This window comes from Excalfactoria chinensis, chromosome 1 (assembly GCF_039878825.1).
Source record: "Excalfactoria chinensis isolate bCotChi1 chromosome 1, bCotChi1.hap2, whole genome shotgun sequence".
NCBI lineage: Eukaryota > Metazoa > Chordata > Aves > Galliformes > Phasianidae > Excalfactoria > Excalfactoria chinensis.
In genome coordinates this window covers 129,398,831-129,421,903 of record NC_092825.1, presented here as the reverse complement: position 1 = coordinate 129,421,903, position 23,073 = coordinate 129,398,831, and the positions used below count along the sequence as shown (strand labels likewise).

The 23,073-nt window shown below is 45.7% G+C and overlaps 2 protein-coding genes across 6 annotated transcripts in view; one reads left to right on the top strand and one right to left on the bottom strand.

Moving 5' to 3' along the window:
* The window catches only part of SEPTIN10 (septin 10), a 61,907-nt gene extending 60,546 nt beyond the window's left edge, over positions 1-1,361 (top strand). For all 3 annotated transcript variants that reach the window (XM_072340036.1, XM_072340026.1, XM_072340044.1), the window contains one exon: positions 523-1,361. In XM_072340036.1, the coding sequence (XP_072196137.1) occupies positions 523-538 (16 nt within the window). In that variant the 3' untranslated portion in view covers positions 539-1,361. The remainder of the gene's footprint in view (positions 1-522) is intronic.
* A 5,768-nt stretch (positions 1,362-7,129) lies between these two features.
* The window catches only part of SH3RF3 (SH3 domain containing ring finger 3), a 236,959-nt gene continuing 221,015 nt past the window's right edge, over positions 7,130-23,073 (bottom strand). The window contains exons 10-11 of one of the 3 annotated variants that reach the window (XM_072347435.1): positions 15,794-15,841; positions 12,048-15,279 (exon numbers count right to left, since the gene is read on the bottom strand). In XM_072347435.1, coding sequence (XP_072203536.1) covers positions 15,111-15,279; positions 15,794-15,841 — 217 coding nt within the window. In that variant the 3' untranslated portion in view covers positions 12,048-15,110. Of the gene's footprint in view, positions 7,364-12,047; positions 15,280-15,793; positions 15,842-23,073 lie in introns of those variants that run through there. The other 2 variants (XM_072347454.1, XM_072347445.1) reach the window with 2 other exon arrangements.

Here is a 23,073-nt window from a genome sequence, read left to right as displayed (position 1 = left end):
TGCACCAGGGCAAGTTTAGGTTGGATATTAGGAAACACTTCTTTATAGAAAGGGTAGTTAGGTACTGGAGTAGGCTCCCCAGGGAGGTGGTTGAATCGCCATCCCTGGATGTGTTTAAGAGCCGTTTGGATGTGGTGCTCAGGGATATGATTTAGCAGAGGGTTGTTAGAGTTGGGGTACTATGGTTAGGCTGCGGTTGGACTTGATGATCTTCAAGGTCTTTTCCAACCTGGGTAATTCTATGATTCTATGATTCTATAACCCCTAGAGTATGAAAGCCTGAAAGCCCTCAGAAGCTTTGTAGTTGCATGTACTTTCACAAATACCAACAAGACAGCTGTGAAATTTTGGGATGTATGCTAGAAGCTTGCTTCTGGTTTTTGACAAATTTTATTGCATTTCAAGTTAATGCTACTGATTTCCTATTCCTAGACTTCTTTTTTTGTTTGTTTGTTTTCTCTCTGGTTTAGTTTTATTTCTTCAGAATACGTAACAATTCATATGCTTGCCTTTGTTTTTCAGTTCCAGCTTTACATAGTACCAATGGTGGAAGAATGATCATTTCTTTTGGGGAAGCTGTGGTGCACAGTATGGTTTTGGAGGTCAAGGAGTTGCAGTTTCTTACTAAAGGAATTGGACGGTCTCTCTTGGTTGCTGCAGGCTATGAGAGAGTTTATAAGTTTGAGTGGCATGCACATGGTGCAACATTGTTGTCATTGTCTATGGACTTTGTGTCTGCCTTGATGCACACTTGCTTCATGTACCGTGGCCAACTTTGATTCATTTTATGTGCATTGTACCAAAGAAAAGATTCATGCTAAGAACAGTTCCATTCATAGTATGAATGCCTTAGTACAGAAGTATTCAGTGAATATACCTACTCTAGCTTTTCTAAAGAGTTATTTTCATATGACATATCAGTCTACTAAATATTATTTAATTCCAGTGCTTGACATAATGTAACCATTTACTTATTTTGCTAACGGTGGTTTATTTATAGGCTTTTATTTACAAGCACCGTCCTCATTCTCAGATGCAACCCATTGAGATACTCTGCAGTGCTGTGCTGTTGCATGATATTTTATCTAACGTTACTAACGATTTGGAAAGTACCTACAACTTCTTGTTGCTTGTGACGGGTGTTCAGTTACAGCAGAGGTTAAATTAACACTGTTAACTTCAAGAGCTTTGGGTTAAAACAACTTTCAAATGGTTTGGGGTTTTTTATTGTATTTTGAGTAGTCATAGTAACAAATGGGAAACATTCTCCAGGAAATGCAATTCTCTGAAGTGATTCTGTAGGACTTTTTAGAAGTGAAATACTAAGTTGACAGAAATAAAATACTTTGGTTTTGCTTAAGTGTTGCTGTTGTTCTTCCTCTCCCTCCCATGTTACTAAAGACAAGGTGTAGGAAAAGCTTAAATGTATTACATTTATTGATTGGAAAAACATGTATGACTGCATACTGTGTCTGAAGGACAGTGTGACTCATCATATGTCCCTGTACTTAAAACCAGAGCTTTTCTATTCACGTAGTGCTGCATATGAGATTGCTTTCCTTGAGTTCCACAGCAATGGGAAGGAATATAAAAGGTATGTAAGCCCTTTCCTGACCAGAGCAGGGTCTAGCTGTGTTTGTTTTCAGTTGGTTCCACAGCCCAAGCAGACTGTGACATAAGAGGGAAAGGTTAAGAGGAGACACCCATTTAGTCAGCACTCTCTGCCAGCGTGTAACTGACACTTCTTTCATGAGGGGAAAGCTGGCTGGGGCCAGGCCCTGTGGTTGTTACCTGATTGCTCCCTCCTGAGCAAAATCTTGCTTGATGAAATGTACTTTTTGTTTTCCTTTGTACTGTTGACTGGGCTGTCTGCATGCTGTCTGATTAGAAACAGGGGACGTGCCCTCCTTGACAAGGGTAACAGCCACATGAAAGAAGTCTGCTTTTTTGAACTCAGCAGTAGGTGTGGACATGTTCTCCTATGATCTTGAGCAGAATAGTTACAATTGAGTGATGTGTACCATCAGTCGATTGTAGTGTGGGAGCTTCCAGCTGCTGATTTAGTTCAAGCGTGGTTCTTCACATGCATTACAAAACCAGAGATGAGCTGGTTATAGCAGGACCACTACCGGCTTGGAGATGGTTAAGCACTGGTTGACCCCAGCTTGGGCTGGGAACCATGAGCAGCGCCATATAAGTGCCATGTCTTGGTCGGAGCTGTTTTATGCTGAAGTGCATGTGTTATCCTGGGGGTGTCTGCATGGGCCCTGCAGGACTAAGCAGCCAGACAAAACTGGGGCAGGGCTTGGGAACAGGCAGGAGTTGCAGGGAGTCCCTTAGTGGCACAGGATCATCTGAGAAGGCCAGTGGGTTTTTTTCCTCCTGATATTCATTCAAGCAGTGGAGAGTCATTTGTAGGTATGAGTAATTCTGTAATTAAGTTAGTCTAGAGATTAGATATAAGGATACAGGTGCACATCACAGTTGGACAGTCAAATGAAGTTCCAGGAATCACAAAGGAACAGCTAACTATGTTTCCCAATCAGAATCAATCAGGTTGCCCAGAGGCTGTGGATGCCCCCTCCCTGGAAGCATTCAAGGCCAGGCTGGATGGGGCTTTGAGCAACTTGGGCTAGTGGGAGGTGGCCCTGCCCAGAGGAGGGAAAAAAAAGAACCTTTTCAATAACAGCAGTAGCATTGCATCAGTACAAAAAGGAAAATAAATGAATTGAGGCCCTTCTGTGGAAGCAGCAAAACACCGTAAGGGATTGACACGTTCAGGGTTTTAAACCAGAAAAAAGGCATCAGCACTGCTTTCACTAGGGTGCGCTCCAAGGACGTGGCTTTCATTCCTGGCAGCCGAGACTAGCAAACAAGCGCGGTTAACTGGAGAGGGTTAAAGTGATGATGAAAGCATTTTCTAGTGTGTTATCTTGTGACTGTTCATTATGACGTGTTTGTTATGACCCCCATTCTGTGTTGCTGGAGACAAAATCCAGCATGAGCTAAGACCACGAATGCTGAGTTCTACTCCTGTTTTGTTGGTTGTTTCTTTCTTTCTGCTGGATTTCCTCAACATATTATCAAGGGTATTTTACTTTACCTCAGTCACAGTTTAGCATTCAGAGGGATGCATTTCTGTTATTTTCTGTGGGTTTGCTTTTACATTTTTGTGACTTAATAGATTTCTGTTGTACCAACACGTTTACAAATGACTTAAAGATTGCAGCTGTTTTAATTGCTCAAACAGTCATTCAATTTGTCACCTGCACAGCTAGAAAAGCCAAAGCTGTGTCTCCTTGCTGTCGCACAGATTATTTAAGGGTGACTGGGAGTAGTCAGAATGGATTCGCAAGGGGGAAATAATGCTTGCCTACATGATAGCCTTCTTAACAAAATCAGCAGTGAGAAAATCAGAAGCGAGAGCTGCGGATGTTATTTCAACTTTGGGGAGCCATTTGGTGCCTCCATAACATCCTTGCAGGTGAACTAATGAAGGTGCAGATGAGTATGAAGAGTGATCTCCAAGACGTGAGATCCCTGGTCAACACATAGAAACCACTGCAGTGCTTAACACTTGGTCTCAGTTCCTGCTGGCAGCTATTGCATTCCCACGTGATGGGAGCAGGAAATGCTTTTTCTCCCATTAGCCTGCATGCTTTTGGGAAGCTGATGCTTTCCAAGAAGAGGAGACAGAGGGGCAGAGCTTTCAGCATGGCTAAGATCTTACTTTTCTGCCTCCCTGGGGTGGAGATGTGGAGCTGGTCCTGACCAGGGCAGAATTAATTCCCTCACTCAAAACTCAGAAGACACCGTGGTAGTTCTAACTTCTGGCACTGCTGTAAGAGGGAATTATTAATCTGCTCTTCAGTTAAAACTTGGTTCAGCTTGCAGAAGACTATCTGCATAGCTCAGAAACTGGTATATGCTTTAACGCAGCGTTGTTACGGCAGTTCCGAGGAACTGGATCTGCAGTGTTTTTGGCTCGTCTGTGTGAAGGTTTTTGGTTTTCTGGGGGAATGTGACAATCCCTGTGCATCTTGGCTGAGCTGTCTGATGAGGTGTGCAGGCAGCTGGAGAGGTGAGAAATGTTGAACCTGAGTCACAACCTTTTCCTCTAGCATTTGTTAGCCTCCCTGTCATTCTATTAAAGACTCATTTGACTTATAAACTCTGGTGAAGAATTCTTGCCATCTGCCATCTAGAAACACAGCAGATGAGGCTGACGAGCTGTACTGAGGAATACAAAACACAGCTGCTGTTTCATGACTGTGTTGACAATAGACGAATGACACCAAAGCTTTGCCCCAAGGTCGTATCTTTTTATATTCCTAATAATTTAAAATGTGCAACTGCATAATGCAAGTATGTAAATGTAAAAAATAATTTCACTGCCTGCCTTGATGGAATTTGAGATGGGGATGTTTGTTTTGTCACTGAAGTTGCAGAAGCTTTTTTGCTAATAACAGCTTCTCAAGGAAAATGATTTTCCTCAGTCTTCAGTGTCGAAATCTATTCAGAAGTGGGAATGTTTTATTTACATTTCTAGATGGGAGAGCAGAACTGTAGTGGATAAGGCTTGGATCTTTAAGTGTAATGTCATCTTTCTTTCTTTATTTGCTCACCCTTTATGAAAATGAGCCATGGAAATAAATCTGTCATAGCTTTTAATATGCAATTGCAGTCACACAGGAAGTCTGTGATGGAATGGATGCTTGGACCAATACCCCTTGCTGGAATCAGACAGTGGCCTGCTTGTCCCCTAGACTTTGTGTATAGTTCTCAAACCTGCTCATGTTTTGGCTGATTAATAACAGAGAAAAGGTTTTGTGTGTGATAGTCTACAGAAGGAGGAAAAAGGCCTTCTCAGTACTTTGGATTAGATTTGTGTGAAGCTTTTCTACCTGTTAATCTGGGATTGAAACGCCTTCTGCTGCTCCTTCAAGTTTCCCCAGTCACTTAGGTGTGAGGGGTACTTATGTTGGTGTTTAATGTCTTGCTCTTGGAGCAACATGGTCCATGGTGTGGATGTGAAGCGTCTTTGAGCCTGTCCTCACTGGAAAATAGCTTGCCTTGGGTAGGCATGTTTTCTATTCTGACTTGTCAGTCCATCTTACTGTCATTTTCTGTTTTCATTTAGGTAAGAAAGCATGCGTTGATCCAGAATGGAAAAAATGAGCAGGTTAAAGATAATATCAAATTTGACTCTCTGCTCCAGTATAGATGCAGTTATTTATAACTACGTGAGACCGTTTCAGCAAGAGATGAGGAAGACCAACCTCAGAAATTCCCAGTCTTGGTGGATAAGTTCATTGTCTGAAAGGTGAGAAGTTTCAAATCCCTGCTCCAAATTAGGCGGAAGAAGGAGCTGGATTTAAAACTCTTCTCACACTGACGTTTTTGTGTGAATGTGTTTCCTTTGGTTCCTCATGGAGCAGGGTTTTCTTGTATTTCTGCATGAAGGTGCTGTTAGAGAGGGCAGGTGCTCCTGTGTGACCACTGGGAGGCTTGGGACTCACCAGGACGGGAGCCTTGGGAACCAACTGCATCCAGGCTCAGGCCTATGTGGGCCTACGTTGGCAGATCTTCCCATGTCAATAAATACAGATACTGCATTGTGAGTGTACTGCACCAGGGATTGATAATGGCTGCAAGCAGATTGCTGTCAGTCTAAGTATGTCCATACAATAATTACAGCCCAGCGTGCTCACTGATAACAGCCGTGTTTTGCAACCTGCCTGCGCAGGTTGTTTAAACAAACAACAACCCAATCAGTACAAGCTTACGCACGTTTAAAAATGATTTGCAGCATTAAACATTTGATCAAACGCACTAAAACAAATCCTGAAGCAGTAAATTCAGTACCGTCTGGCACAAGAGCATCCGTGCATTAAGTGTGAGCTTATGGCTTTGGAAACCGCCTCAGGAGTCTGGGGGTGGAGGAGCAAGTTGGACATGCCGGTGACTTTATAACACAGCTATTAAGACGTGTTTTTCAAATAAAACGTCCTGATGTAGAAACTCAGAGCAATGGATGAGACCAAGGACCAGTGTTTTTGGAAACGCTGCATCTGTTTGCCTGAAAGGCTGTGTTTAAAGAACACTACGGTTTTCTTGGAAATCGAAAAGGAAAGGTATGTTGTGGTTGCTCTCCGTCTTAAGTTTAATGCTTTTTTGGGCTTATTTCTTCCATCTGTATTGTAAAGCCTATTTTTGCCTTGTTTAGCCAAGTCGCCAGAGAGGGGTGCTAAGTAACTGCGCTGGAAAGGTTGGAGCCGTGTCCTGCTGTAAGCTTGGGTGTAAAAACAAACCCACAGGCAAAGAAAGGCTGTGAAAGTCCCACTTCGTACAGCCAAAATTAAAGGACTGTCCAGAATTTACTCCCCAGAAACAACTGGGATGGAAAATTCTCAGGCAACTGAAGTGTGTGTAAGCACAGAGTTGTGCCAGAATTCAGCCACAGGAGATGTGAGAGGCTGCCCTATGAGGCTTTCAGTTGTGTGGAGCCATCAGAGGAGGGAAGGCAGAGGCTGCTGGGGCAGGTGTGCAGTGGGGGTGATCAGGATCCTGGCCTTCTAACACGAAGCATTTCGTACAGTGTATTTTAAAGCTTGGGTCTTCAAGAGGGAAGACTTGAGATTTTTCTGTCTTGTGCTAGCTGTCAAATAAGTGAGTTGTTTTTCTTAGACCAGTTCACAGTGTATTTTCATACAGTGCACAGTCTATTTTCTTTTAATACTAGACGTAACTGTACATCCTTTTCCATCTTAGCTACTTGCTCAGTAACTTTTCTTGTGACGATTCTCAGCCTCAAAAGCCGAAAATGGGCTTTACCTAAGCGCAAAGGAATGCTCTTTGGTAATATGTTCAGGGGTTTACATCATAAAAACATTCCTCAAAGTAAAAACTGCACAGCTGATGTCTCTGTCCTCTTGCATTTGCTGCCGACACCAGAGTGGGAAGATGCGCTCTGGCAGGTGTTGCACAGTGTTCTGTACCTTAAGGCCAGGTGTGAAAGGTGGTGATTAGAGGTGTGGATATGTCCAAGTAAGACAACACGTACGTCAGACGACTTTCCAAGTCCTGTAGTAATGTTTTCCTGTGCTCAGTTGTGTTGCTGACACCTCCCGGTTCCATACTGGCTCCAAACATAGCTTCCTAGTCCTTATAAAGAATAACAAGACATCAGCTTGACATCTCCTGGGCTTTGTACCAGCACACACTCATGTGGGGTCAGTCAGCTGTTACACACCCTGCAGAAATCAGGTGGGGACAAAACAGTGGGTATCTTGCCTTACAGTTGCTGCAGTGTTGTGTCCCACGCTCATGCTGATGATCAGCCAGCTCTGACCCAGGTGGTGTCCTGCAAGAGAGAACAGTGCTGTGGTGGGCCCATTGTATCAGAATCATACCATCACTGCATGGTTTGGGTTGGAAGGGACTTCACAACCCACCCAGCCCCAACCCCTTGCCGTGGGCAGGGCTGCCCCCCACCAGCTTAGGCTGCCCAGGGCCCCATACAACTTGGCCTTGAGCGCCTCCAGGGATGGGGCACCGCAGCTTCTCTGGGCAGCGTATTCTGTTGCAAATATAAGAAACGCTCTAATAAACACAGGTCAATAATGTAGCAGATTAACTTCAGGAAACCTGAGGTAAAATCTGAGTTAAACTCATTAGGAAATTTGAGTGAGACGTTAAAGAGATGTGTCCAGAATAATGCGTTGGATTAGCAGTAACTATATGAACCACTTAGGGGGCTCAGGCAGAACTGCAGGCACAGGCAATGCCCTCGGCGGTGGGAAGGGGCAGGCACCAGGGGTTTGTATATTCTTCTTATCCCAGCTGGGAGCATGGTGAGGCAGTGCCTTAAATCAAGCAGAAAGCAGACTGGTTTTACATCCCGAAATGATGACTGGCCTTGATATTCAGCACCTCAGAAGCAGATTTATGTTTAAATTATAGGCCCTGCTTGGTGAGGATGGTAATTTTCAGCTTTCTACAAAGGTCTTTTGTGCTGCATGCCTCCTGCAAGCTTTATTTTGGGGTCTCCTCTCCTCCGTCACACCTGCACCGGGCTGTCAGCAAAGCCAGCGCCACAGAGTCCTCTCCTGCATGGTGGCAGAGGAACGGCGGTGCTGAGACAAAGGCAAACACTAATCTGCATTGAGCCTTAATGAAGTTAAATTTCACCTTAACTGCACGCGGTGCTTCTGCTGTCTTTGTTGCGTGCCAGAGGCCTTTTTCCTAATTGAAAATGATAGCTCCCTGGGTGCCGGGGAGTCACATGGCAGCCTATTATTGCGGGATATGTTACGTGCCCGCTATATTTCACACACTGCCTGGAGAAATGCAGCGGGTTTTATTGGTATGAGGGACAGTCCCTCATTGGGTTGCTCTGCCTCATGTGTACATCCTCAGTGCTGCTCATTTCCAGCTTTATTAACGTCTGGGAGGTGGCAGAAAGGCTGCCATACAGAAATTAGCAGAGGGAGCAGGAAGGGAAATATCCTGCTGACTGGCCTACAGGGATGGATGTGGGTGCTCACATGGGTGTGCTTTAAGTAAAGAGACATACAGCCCCTCAGCTTGTTTGACCGTGGAAAAATTAAAAAAGGAAATTCTTTTGTCCTTAAAAAAGGTTAATTTAATCTATCAAACCAGGGAGATTAATGAAAGTACAAAACCTCATGCAGTTTAGAAACTAAGTCAGTTTTAGAATGCTAGATAAGGCTAATGACAGAATAAATCACATCATGACCATCAGGCAAGTGCTTTGTGACTAACGAGCTCCTGGGCAGCTGGCCCTGTCCCTGCAGCATCACAACTGGGCTGGATCCCTCTCCCCACCTGAATGGGGCTGGGCTGCAGGGCAGAGCTGGAGCTGGGGATCCAGGACACACATCTATACTACTGCTGTCCCATCTCATCCCACCGCATTGTTCCATCCCATTCCATCCCATCCCGTTCCATTCCATCCTGTTCCATCCCAATTCTACTTCATCCCATTGATTCCATCCTATCCAACCCTGTTCCATCCCATCCCACTCCAGTGCCCGCCAGGCAGGGCACTGTGAGTGACACATGCCTTGGATGCTCACTTGGACTCCACTTTGTATAATTAATGCCCATCAGAGCAGGTGCTGACAGCCTGATCCTCCCCACACCAGTTACCCCTTTTGCTTTCTTGCTCTCACCTAATGAGTATTAATTTAGAAGAAGTGAAGCAGTGCTTTTTGCAAATTCTCTTGGGCAAAATTTATGCTTAATTGGTTGTGTGTTTCCAGAGCGTGTTACTGTCCCAACCTGCCCTCAGTCCTCCCATGGTGTGAAGATCCCCCATGAAGGGGACCCCGAGAGAACCCAAACCTGGGTGCCCCCAAACAGTGGCCAGAGCCCCCCAGTTGAGTTGCCTTCCCCACTGCTGGGTTCTCCCTCCCTATAGGCAGCAGTGAAAAAGCCATCGATACGTTCCAATGGCCTTCTCATCCTGCATTTCAGTTGTTTGGCTGCACTGTATTAAACAACTTGGGAGCCCCACGATTTATACACCAACAACTTGTGTTGTTTTTGCAGATCTGTTGCTTTTTTCCTCCCTCGTAAAGGAGCATTTTTCTGCATGAGACAGATTTAAAACTGAAAATAAAAATAACACATTAATCCTTTCCTTCCTCTGCCTCCCGGATGAGCGAAACTGTTGGAGGAAACTCAGAACTGTTCCTTAATTTATGGGGAGATGCGGGAGCCTAAATCAAGCTCAGAGACGATTGCATCACAAATTTTCTGCACAAGTTCAGGGAGAGCAGCCCTGCAAGATGTTGAAAGCGCGGAGTTGTTGACCTCCCATCTGAATGGCCACGGGCGACTCTTCACTCCAGGCTTGGGGTAAAGGGAATTACCGCCTTCCCTCTGCAGAATGCTGAAGCACACGGTGGGCTGCTCTGGTACCCACAGCGCAGGGGGCAGCCCCTCGCAGTCACCCCCAGATGGGGCACTGGAACACTGTGTCTTAATACCAGAGGAGCTGAGGATGTGCCAGGGTCGTGCTGGTGGCTTCATGACAGTTTGGGGGCGTGCGGCCTGCTGAAATACAGCTGGGGCACCGCAGCGCTACGTCTCATCTAAAAGGTATCATTTGTGAAATGAAAACCCACGGCAAAGAGCTGATGCTGGTCCATTAGAATAATATGTAAACACCGGCCCCGCTGTTTAACTATCACGTGTTTTGATAGCCTTTATGAACTGAAAGGCAATTCTCTCCCCTGGCTGCATTATTATATAACCTCATCAGAAGATAAACAGCCTTCTTGCCCCCAAACATTTTGCAATTTGCATTTAGATTGTTCGGTGCCGACATTCAGAATAAGATACTTCCTAGCTTTGTCAAACAAAACCCGGCTGTCATTTAGCACAGCAGCAGTCAATTTATGTTCCTATTAACGCAGATCCCAGGCAATTATCTGAGGAGAGGTGGGGAAGATCTTAACACATTGCCCCCCGCCCTGTGTTTGCTTGTGTTGCTGAGGGCGCAGCTGCAGCTGCAGGGTGCAGAAACACACCCATGAAGAAGAGCAGGTCAGTGTTCTGCTGCTGCTGCTAGGGGAAATAGGAAGAGAGAGGTGTGGCTTGTAGGTCCTTTAGGTACCTATGCATTGAAAGCGGCTTTCCCTGTTGGAGTGGGTCCAGAGGAGGGCTATGAGGATGGGCAGAGGGAGCACCCCTCCTATGATGACAGGCTAAGGGAGCTGGGCTTATTCAGCCTGGAGAAGGGAAAGGCTTTGGAGAGACCTCACTGCAACCTTCCTGTATTAATAGAGGGGAGCTTATAAGCAGGAGAGGGACTAAAGCTTTTTACATGGGGAGAAGCTGTGGTGCCCCATCCCTAGAGGTGCTCAAGGCCAGGTTGGATGGGGCCCTGGGCAGCTGGTGGGGAGCAGCCCTGCCCATGGCAGGGGTTGGGGCTTGGGTGGGCTGTGAGCTCCCTTCAACCCAAACCATTCTGTGATCCTTCATTCTATGACTTCTTCACCAAGCCCCTGGGATCCTGTTTTTCTTTTATGGGCAGTGGGGTCTCACCAGGGTGGTATATATGGGAATGGGCTCAGCTGAGCTTTCACTGTAAGTATGGGATGAGGACAGGACTTCAGTGCCAGCACCTGCCTGGTGGCCTGGCTTGTACAGTTGATAAAAACCAAGTGGTGTTCTGTGGGTGGGGAGACACCCACACCCAGTAATTAGAAATACAGCTGCGCCCGACTGGAAAGTTATTTTTGCTACATGAAAGGCTAGGAGGAGAGGACAGGGCCCTCTCCAGACTGGATCACTGCTTGGCTCCCCTGCCAGGACAGCTCATTTATTTGGGTTGGCAGTCACTCACTAAGCCACACATCTGCCAGGTTCACCATGTTGTAAGGAGCTGCTTGTGTCAGGAGGAGCTCTTGGATGCAGGACAGCCCTGCAGATGTTGTCCAGGTGGTTCTCCTCTCCACAAGCGTCTGGGAATGGCCAAACCGCTTAACAATTTTACGATTATTATTTTTTCTTTTGAAACGCGGCTGGAATTGCCATTGCAGCAGCAAAGCACGAGGTGTGGGGCTGGAGCTTGGTCAGGTACACGGCCTCAGAGGGTGGTTGCCACACTGCTGGCACCTTGCATCTGGCCAGACTGAGATGGAGGGAAAGCTGGTGCCTGCCCACATCTAGGTTCTTGCAGTTCCCACATGTTAGTATTTGTGACTCAGCAGCTTGCTCTCCTGACTCCCTGTCTGTGTGCAGCCCAGGGATACATGTCCTGTCCCTGCTCTCTTCCTCTGGACCTGCCCTGTTTTCTTCCCATCCAAGGTCAGCGTTGACAGGTCTCAAGACCTACTGAAAGAAGACTCAGAAGGAGACTCTGTCTTCTGGTCAGGTAAACCTTACAGTTATCTGGCCCTTTCTTACGGGGGAGTTACCAGTAAGAGGAAGCACTCCTTGTGAACTTCAGAGCCACTTACTTAATGTTATTTGTTCACTTTGCCATCTAATTAATAAAGAGAAACCTCCGTCGAGTTGCCTTAATGTTTATTTTACTTAAAGAATCAGAAACACAGTCATTGTAGTTCATTTGTACTCATATCCGCCAACAATTCCTAAATCACGTTAACATTCATGTATAACAAAAACATCTTCTGAGCTGTGCAAAGTTCAAAGGGATTGTTCAATTACTTGAACACGCTTCTAAAACAGTGAACCTGGCGTTTTACGAACCGAGGCTGCCAGAGGGATTCTTCTCTTTGTTCCCCTGTTGTAGGAGATGCAGATCTCTTTCCCCTTTCCCTTGTATGACAGGTGGAAATGAGACCACAGCACACATCAAGCCTCTCTCAGTCCAGTGCTTTCCAAATGGCTCTGGGTCACTTTTCTGTCTCACCGATCTGCGTTGCGTTCTGCACTTGTGCTCCTCGCATGGAAGTGATTTGTCCAAGAAGATTACTCGGTAACCCAAAGTGTGATGATAAGCAGTAAACAGGGGCCAGAAACAGCTGTTATTAAAGCAAATCCCCCCGGCAAATACTTTTTGCAGGAGGTATGAGGTTGTTGCCCATTAGAAAAACAACATCTCCCTTTGTAAAACATTTATTTAAAACGCTGATTTCATGATACAATATCTGCGTGTTTTCCTTTATCTTCTCGCATATCAACTTCTGTCCTGTTAAGCATTCAAAGGTAGAAATCTGGACCCATTTTACATCTGGCTAAATACAACAGGCAGCAACCAAGCCGTCATCCTGTTTTGTTTTGTTATGTGTAATAAATACACCCATGGAGCAGAATTTTAAGAGAACGTAAACCACTGTAAGCTGTCAGAAAAATCTCCTCGTGTCTGGCAGAGCTAACCCAGAATTTTCATTGCAGTCGATAAGACACGTCCTGACGTTTCCAACTTGCTAACTGTGCAGTCCTGTTTGAGGTGCATGAATACCAGTTCTGATTTGGACCAAACAGATGGACAGATATGGCTCTATTCTCAAAGAAGTCTTTCCAGAAGACACTTCTTCAGTCTCCTATTGGTTAAAAAAAAGGCAATTTCCTCTCAACAGTAACTAAACTTTTAGTGGCTGACTCATTACAATCTGGAGTACGGACAAATGCAGCAATGTTAGATACAAAAAGAAACACCCTGAAAATAATGCCTGTCTGTTTGAAGGTGCTATACTTGGCCATGGACTGTGTTTCTGGGATCTGTTTGTTACACGTGACAGCGAGAAGAAACTCGTTTTTGCAGAGAACAAAGTCACAGAGCTGAACTTAAACAGGAACGTTCATGGGTGTGGTTTTTGATATGTACTAGAAGACATGGCTTACATGAAAACAAAACTTACACCTTTGCATATGAAGTACTGTCAACGCAGTAACGGCGTTCACCCACTGGGCCTCTTCCTCTCAATAAGATCATCTCCAGGTTACAGTGCTTCCAGCACGCTCCTAAATGACCACCACATGTTGGCTCTGGCCAACGGCCAAGGAGCAGATACAGCTAAGAAAATTCTTTCATCACATTTCATTCAGCAAGATCTGAGCTCTTTTTAAGTACTCTCACAATTGCGTTATTGAACTTTTCTCATTCTGCTTTGTAGGAATAACACTGAACTCGCTTTACACTTATTGCACCTTTAAGTCCCTGGTAGATGGAAGCTTATATTGCCTGATACAGTTTGTACTGTAGCTTGATCATTATAAGAAATTGAACAGTCTCCAAAACTGTACATTTCTACAGTAAGAAATCACATATCGATAATGCTAATTACAGCCACCGCAGATCAGCTCTCATCTCCATGATGCAACGACAGAGGAAAACGCCACGGTCCCAGTGCCACCTAGAACCTGCAGTGTTCTTCTTATTGCCACGAAATAGTCAATTAAAAGGAATCCTCTAGGAATTGCTTCCAATTCTGGAGTCACTATCGCTCTCCAGGCAGAACACCGTGTTTCAAAGTGGGTATTCAGACACTACGAATACACAGGAGAGAGTGCATGTGTGCTCGGTGCACGGGCACGCTGCTCCCAGGGTATTATTGATCAGTGACCGAGCAGCTTTTTCTCTTTTCCTCTATGAAGCACAATCAGTCTGATCTCGATCTTCAGCTACTTTTCTAATTTCATATGCTGAATGCAAATCTCGTTGCAGCCTCTCTGTTTAACCAAACCGAATCTTTTGCAGTTAAAAAAAATAGCACCAGATGTATGAAAAAGAGGAAATGTCTGCTCTAATAGGAGTATATATAAAGTATAACAATTCTTACAGTAAAAAGGTACGTCATACAAAAAAGCGATGGGAAGTGATACTGAAGGACAAAAATCCATGCTGCATATCATAGGGGCAGAAGACGGGCAAAAGGGATTCCGCTGGAATAACCACAGTTTGATGGCGGAGCTGTGCTTCCTCCAAGATCCACCCGGCGGTAGCACCGGGACACAGCGGGTGACGGGGACTCTGAGCATTGACACACCTACCGACAAACTCACGCAGCATATCTCTGAGGTATATAGAAAGCATGACGTTAACGTTTTGGGCTCCTCTCTCTCTCTCTCTCATGACGACACGCGATTCCTTAGCCAGGGTTTTCTCCACCCTCCCCACCCTCTTATTCCCTCAGGAAAAACAAAATCCCAGTTTAAGAGCTTCCTAGCACACCTCCGTGAACTCTCAAATCCATCTTGCATAGGCCAGTAATAAGAACACTGCAGCTCTGACAAATAAGTTACAGCAATATAACAACTTTCCTCTTAATTTTTTTTTCTTTTCTTTTTTTTTTTTTTTTAAAGATATTTTCTCTATAATTTACACAACGGGTTAACAGCCAGAGTTTAGGCTACGTACAGTCCATGTGGGCATCCTTTCAGTCCGTGATTCCAGGCGGAAGGCACTACTTCAACATACCACCGTATGCACCGCGCGATTCCAGAAGCACAGCGGGGCGCTGTGTCTCCGAAGCTGTGGACTGAAGGGCCTGGGGGAGTCTTTGGAAATAAAAATGGCAGTGGTTATCAGTCCAGTTTCCCTTTGCGGTCTCTTCTTGTGCTATGCAGTTTCCCCTGAAAGCTCCTCCAGTCCAGAGAGCGGCGATCCATCCTCAGAAGCTCTCCACAAAGCTCCCAGGGAAGAGTCCCGTCCTGCCATTCCTCTGTAGCGTCCCTTTGTACCAGCCGTCCTCCCGCTTCTTGTGCACGAACACAATGTCACCTTCCTTCAGTTCGATCTCGGCCTCGCTCTGAGGCGGGTAGGGGACCACCACACGGTACCTTTCAAAAACAAAAGGGCAAAGACCTCATCAGACACACATCTACCCATCAAGCTGCCTGAAACCCACGCAGGGCTGACCTGGTCCAGGAGTGTGCCTGTGCGGGCTCAGTTCCTCAGGTCAGCAGCCCCGGGGGCTCACCCAGGACAAACTTCCTTTGGATTTAAGGAAGACTGCTGTGATTTGAGTCACCTCACTTCTCTCTTTCCCTCATGTCCTGTGAATCAGAAATTTTGAGGAAAAATGCGTTTGGAAACATCAGTAAGTTAGGCTTTTGCATCTGATGCTGCTATGTTTTTTCTGCCCAGCTTGACCGGCGGTTGTGCTTGGGACATGCCATAAAGCTGGACTGTGACAGAAGGATGTGTTGTCAGATGCCTGGGGTGACAGCCTTGCACACCGCTGCATCCATGCAAGGGATCCATGTCATCCCAAATTGGAACTGGCAGTGCTCTGGCCAGCTGCCTTCGATATCAGCAGAAACTAGCTAAAGCACTTCACAACTTTCTTCTTACCATGTGTCTTGGGAATGCAATTGGAGTCCCTCAGACCTGGAGGGGAACCTAAGTTGGAAAGATAAGAAATGACTTGTGCAGCACTCTCTAAGCCAAGAGGGAGCCCTTACCCTGAGCCACCTGCAGGGCTCTCTGGGAACTGGGCTTCCACTTGTCACACCATTTACTCCATTGCAATGAAGCAGAGATGGACCCCATACAGCTGTTCTGCTCTCAACCTCATCATCCTGGAAATCCAGACTGGGCCCTTTCACATCAGTGCACTGGTGTGTAGGGCTGGGAACGTATTTCTGCTTTACTATTCTTCCTCAGAGCACATACATTCACTGTTCTCTGGCATTTGATTAGCAGTCAATAACTGTCTTGCTAATTGCAAAGTAATTAATGCAGTAAGATAGTTAAAAGATGAAGATTAGCTAAAGCCCATCTCCTGAGGGTTCCTATTTCCACAACCACTAGATGGCTTCTGATATCTCAGTCACCTTTTTAACAGGCAAGTATTTATTTAAATAACATCCTGTCATCTAGAACTGATTTCAACACGCTCTAAAGGATATGGAGCTCTCTCTGCAGCCATTCCTTTGGGGTATGTTCTTTACAGAGAGAGTAGTGTGGTGCTGGCACAGGCTGCACGGAGAGGCTGTGAGTGCCCAATCACTGGAGGTATCATATCATAGTATCATAGTATTGTGCGAGTTGGAAGGGACCTTAGAGATCATCGAGTCCAACTCCCGGGATTCGAGCCCTCTGTGTAGCAGAGCGGCACTTCTGCCCCTTGCACCACAGGGGGGATTCAAACCCGGGCCCTCTGGTGTTGCAAGCGGCAATTCTACCGCTGCGCCACCGGGGCACACGAGGTGTTCAAGACCAGGTTGGATGGGGCCCTAGGCAGCCTGGTCTGATACCAGATCTGGAGGTTGGTGGCCCTGCCTGTTGGAGCTTCATGATTCTTGGGATCCCTTCCAATTCAAGTCATTCTGTGATTCCATGAGTCCCTATGAGATGGTACCAAAGCAAGGAGCACTTGAGAAGCAGCTGCTGATTTTCTTTGTAGACACCACTTGGGTACATAGTGACCGCTGTTCTGAAACTAGGGATCCCACTTAGTATTGCCACGACAGTGAACATGCCAGTTTTGGCTGCATGTTTGGACACCTCTGTGGACTTGGAAACACATTCAGTTCCATTTGGAGTGGAAGTTCTGCTCTAAAACCTGACCACAGCCTTGTTAACTTTACAGGGCAACACAGTCATGTAGAAAATAGTGTTCAAGCGCCATCAAAAATCTGTTGGTCATCTCGGTGCCTTGGTCAATAAATCTAGTTGTCACTGCCTTTCTCTGTGGAAAAGCAAATAGCAGAGGTTGAAAAGCGTGCTTCTGGCTGGCTGGGGGAAAAATGGCCTATCACGCTATCATCTGAAGAACTGCTACACTTACATTATGAGGCTTTGCCAATTACAGCCATTATGCAAATGAATGCACACATTATTTCAAACACTCTGCCGCAGTGTTGATTAATTAAATTATCAGAGTGGAACAGTTTTAGCTAAGACGATGCCAAGTTTCAGATCTCCCGACTCTACGTACAATCACAGTCTGCCTGAGCTGTGCTCCAGCATCCTGAAAGGCTTTGAGGAAGAGGAGGGATGGACCTGGACAGCAACTGAGTGGTGCAGAGGCAGCCCCAGGCCATTTGGGCAGATCAGTTCAAAAAATATAGAAGGTGTTTTTGTCTGATGTAGGGTCACACTAAGAACAGAGCTGGGACTGCCAACACCTCATACCTGAAGTACACAGCCCTCCTTTTAAAGACAGGGTACACCTTAGGAGCGTGGAGTTGCTGCTCCCTACATGGCTCACATGAGGAGGGAGGTGACCACGCTCAGTAAGAATGTGCCCATCTTCATTGAAGTGATTCTCAGAGCACTTCCATAGAGAGTTAAAGAAATAAATCTCAGCCACAGCCTCGCAAAATGAAGCACTTCTTCCCATTTAAGGAAACCCCAAGTGCTGTGGTTTAAATTCAATTAACTGCGGTACTTCATGGGATAACATTGAAGTGCTTTTGATAGAGTAACGAAATCTTAGATATAAAAGACCTTGCGAATCAGTTGAGAAATCCTCCATGAAAGACCAAAAAGATTCTTGCATTTTTTCCCTTGTGAGGTTTTAGAAGCAGTGCCGGGCAGAGCCAGGACAACCAAGGTTGCAGCGAGCAGAAAAATGATCACACGGCCTGGCTGCCAGCAAGGGGCTCGCGGGCACCATAAATCGCTCCTGTCAGAGCATGTGCTGCCACTCGGAGACCTCCAGGTGGCATTTCAGCCTTGATTTTTTTCCCCCAGAACCTCACTGCAAATATATATGGGCCATATTTTCTTGGCAGAAGAGATCTTTTCCCTTCCCTCGCTCCCAAAAAGGCAGTCCAATGTTCTTCTATTTATATCTCTGCTCTTCGTTTCCCTTTTTGTCCCCTTGTCTTTGAGAAGCTACGGTAACACTGCAGGTTTTCTTACCCCAAAATGTCTCTTGACATTTTAGACGGATCTCAGAAACACTTCTGTTTTATCCATATCACATTACACCTCTCAATTATGAACTTTTACAAATGCTAAGTAGCTGGGCAACAGACTTGATTACAAGTGAGGTGAGCACCTCTGCCTTTGTTACTGATATTGGGTATTTTCTCTTGCAAACTGCACCTTCAGAGGGCTGTTCTTCTGCCCAGCCTTCTGAGAAATCCCCATTCTATGGCCCTGATGGTCATTCCACAGTGGTTTTCCTTCAGAAATTCACCTGCTCTTGGTAAGGTTAAAAATACCCCCAGATGGCACAAGTTTAGTAGAGGGTCAGAGGGCAATGAAGTTAAAATCCCTGCTGGCTGATGCGCCAAGTTGTATTAGCTCTGCAGGACATCAGCAGTTGCAATTCTCCTTTCCCAGCAATCAGCTTCTTTCCTATTTCAGTTCCAGGGCACAGACTCCACGCTGACTTTGCATCCCTGGGTTGGGCACTTAAAACTTGGAGGGGACGGTAAGGTTTGGGGAGGGTCCTCAGTGCCCAGGAGAAAAATAAGGGGAGGCTCTGAGCAGTACCAGCAGGGATGGAGAACAGGTTTGCCTGGGCACTGGTGAACAGGGAATGAAACCCATGGCCGTGTCCTTACAGCACTTGTCCTTTCAGTCAGCTGTCCCACCCAGCTCTCCCCTCACTATCACCACTGACGTGTGCAAGGTGCAGCTAAAATTCCTGACCTCTGATATGTGTTACATGATGGAAGTTCTGCTTTCATTCCCTTTAAAAAAGCAAGAGTGACTCAAGATGGTAGACATGTAGATGCATAAAGACACCTTAAAAGAGCAGTAACATTTCACAACCACACATCTGAGAGGGAGAAATAAGAGACGAAGATGGCCCATGACTTCATGTTGCTTACTTTCAACTGAGCCTTCCATTGCGTGATCACGGATTACTTTTCCCACAGGATGCCTGCCTCATTTAGTGCACACAATGTCCTGCTCTGGATGCAAGTCAAGGTTCTGACATGGAAGAGATATGAGCTTGCTGAAGACACTTCATCTTCTGCAGAGTTTGGGTGATGTCTGGTGAGGGACCCCAGAGAATCTGGCTGAGAAGCACAGGTGTGAGGCATGTGGATTGTCTGCCTCCTCCAGCTGCAAGGCCTCGTGCCACAGCTCCCACAGAATGAGCCTAATCTCATGCAATTCAGCTATGTAGGAGTCAGTTGCCTGCTCTAAGTTGCTCATGCAGGCTGTCACTGTGAACAAACAGGCATGGAATGGTACTGATCAGAACCCACCAGTAATTAAAAGCTGGGCTCAAGGATGGACGTTGAGGAAAGAAACAAAATAGCAAATATCTTCTCCGTGAGTAAATATGCGTGTCCGCTAGATTGATGGAGCTACAGTGGCTGCAAAAACAGAGGCGCAACAAAGCAAATTAGGACTGCAAAGCTAACCTCTGATCTGGGCCCATTTAAAGTGTTTGACTTTGAATGCTTAGTTCAAGAGTCTTCTTGTAAAAATACTGCACTGAGAATAGGTTTTAGGAGTCCAGTGCTGTGAATCCAATGGATCCCTTGTGTGTTTGTGATGTGACATGTTTTGTGAGGAGATAACTCAACTGTGACAACTGAGTATCCATCCCAGATAACTGCTGCTCCTACTTATCGCTGGAGCTCTGTTTCTCCATCCTTTCACTGACCCATTGCAGAGACCCGCAAAGCACCTCTGCACACTACAAGCCAGAACCTGTTCCATTGCTCTGTTTTCAGTGTCTGAACCAGAAGAACAAACCTCAGCTGGATCCTTCACCCTCTGCTGGAAGCACTGCAGGATTCAATTTCCGAGATGGCTGACCCCAGCTTCTCAGTCTTGAAGTAAGCACCCAAGACAGAGGAGCACTTAACCGTGTGCATACATGTCACTGCTCAGTCAGAACATACTCCTGGGGTCATGTCTCTGGTATCACTTTCCAGGAAAGAAAAAAGCCCTTCCTTTGCTTTCCCTTTTGGCAAAGAAGATATATGTGCATGACAAAATTGAAGTCAATGGGCGTTAAGCACATGCTTGAATGCTTCCTTGAATGGGGAGCTCAATTTCTAATGTGGCAGTGATTTGTAGAAAGGATAGATGGAAACATGGAAGGGTCTATTTTAAAGGTTACACTCACTGCTTCTATCTAATTCTGCAGTGCTGCTGTGGTTACCACTTGTTCAAAGGCTCCCTGAAAACCATATAAATGCCAGGCAGATATGCCAGTCGTGACAGTAAGTCTGGATACAACCGCTTTACCAGGCTATAACATGGCAGAATTAGTGCCAGTTACTATAAAAGAGTCAACAACGCGTGACATGTTTTACTCAGGTTTGCATCTGGGAACAGTGCCAGCCAGCGAGGGGAACATGACTCACGCACATACACTCAGCTCTCCCATTTTGCTTTAACGTACAGTCAGGTTTTCTTGAAGGGGGTGGCAAGGCAAATGTTTTGCTTTGGTGCTGCTAGGCAGACGGCATACCCTTCTTCCACGCACTGGTGTCAGGGGGATGGCGGTGAGTCCGTAGCTGCCTGATGGCATCCTTGCATGGGATCGACTGTGCCAGTCCAGTTTCTTGCACAAGCAGCTGCTGGATAGAGCAGCTGTTGGCAAAGAGTGTGCGGGGCACATGCAGCTTGACGGGGTGCTCAGTTGACAGTCAGTCACTGCAACACAAAGTGACAAGGACACCACCTGGGAAATTTCTCCGCTCCGCTGCTCAGACTGTGGCATGCTTTGCAACAGGGAGCAGCAGAAGGAAGGTGGTTTTAAAAATGCACTGTGGGAAGCTACACTCAGAAGGCAGAGATGGGCACTAAGTATCCCAGCAGCCCAGTTAAACGTCAAAGGTAAATGACAGGTACATTTCCAATCCAGCCACCCGCAGCTAGGTTTTGTAAATATCAAATGGAGTAGGATACAGTATTGCTTTCCTTGCTCTCTCCGTGTACAAAAAAATGAACAGCAGCATAAAAATTAGCAGTGTCTCTATGATGGTGAAGCTCAGTTCACTTTCCTTTCTGACAGGCTGCGCTCCCACGTAGGGCTGTGCTGTCAGGCAACAGGACAGGCAGTTCTCCTGTTAAAGCTGCAAGTGTAGGGCTTTGTAACACACCTCTGATATGGCCTGTGGCACATCTGCTTGGTTTCCATCAGTAGCCTGGACACGGTGAGGGCCAGAGATGCAAGCCAAACCCTTTGTGAGAAGTAGCGGTGCTCTGCTGCCTGTGTGAGCCTCTTTTTGAATGCTGTAAATATTAAGGAATGTGCTACTTCTTCCAACCTTCCAGCTCTCTGTCTGTGTGTGCACAGATGGGCGTTGGGAGACAGAAAGCCAAGTACAGCTAAGTGCACTGAAATGCTCTGCAGCTTTTTAACATTTCAGCCAGCATCTGAATCTGTTTATCTAACCTTTTTTTCCACACCCCCCACCTCCCTTTTCTTTCTCAGAGAATTGCTCCTACTGTGCAGATGAAATGCACCAAAATGCAAACAAGCAAAATATGGAGCTGAGTGATGTTGAATGAGAGTTCCTCCACTGCCAGATGTGAAGAGAACAAGTGGTCTGAAAACTGTAATTTGTTGGGTTTTTGTTGTTTTTGGTGTGTGTTTTTTTTTTTTAAATAATTCGGTACTTCTGAGCAATTTGACGATTTAATGAGCACAGATGGATGTGGGATGAATTTCTAAGAGACAAGTGTTTAATGTATCTGCTCAGATTATTCTAGGCCTAAGCATTATCCTTCCTAGTGCGTGAAGGTAATTAATATTTCCCATTATGGCATGAAAAAAGCCATATGATCAGTTAAGGAATGCAGATACACCAATGATATGGAAGTTAATTCATAAATCAATTAGAGAATCTTGCCTGCTGTGTATAATTAGGGTTACTTCAATTATAGCTTATTTTCAGATTTAAGACTCAAGAATCAAAATGCTTAAAACGAGAGGAAGTTCCTTACCACCATATACTGCAAATGGAAGCATTTGCACAGTGGTAGCAGTCTAAATCTATTCTCTCCTCATTCCAGCAAGGCTGAGCGTGTCCCTCCGGTTCTATTCTGTTTCATTGCAGCTGCTTAAAATTGTCATTAGTTGAATGTTTCACCGTCAGGATCCCCCTGAGGTGAAATGAGAAATGTGCAGGATATGGGACCAGCCCCGGAATATTAAACAATGTGTCCGGACTCCTTTACATCAAAGATTGGAAAGCAGCACCTCAACGGCCAGCTCCGAGGCACCAGGGAATGCTCTTCCTGGTTTCTTTCCATGGCTATGTTTAACTAAAGGTGCAGCATTCCACTGATGTAGTTACACCGGCGCTAAATCTGGTTTATATTGATTTAGCTTTTCTTATAGCGTTAATCTAAACTGATGTGGACCAAATTAAGTGTGCCTAAATAGGGATTGGTTTTTCACTCTTTTCACTAAATTGGTTTTTCATGGATTTTAAAGACAAGAGACTACTGCGATAGTCTGCTCTCACTGCCTTCATTACAGTGCTGGAGGACCTGTCTGCATTTATTTCTGCTTCCAGTGTAATAGCTGTGCTCAAAGTACAGCATCTCTTTTAGACAGATCTCCCAGCTCAGCATAAAAATATTCCCAAGCCTGTCCCTTCTGCAGTCTCTTACAGCTTGGTCCCAAGCTGTTCCTAAGCCTGTTCCTTAACAGCTGTGATAGAGCTCTTTGTTTCACTCCCCCAAAGCACACTGTTTCA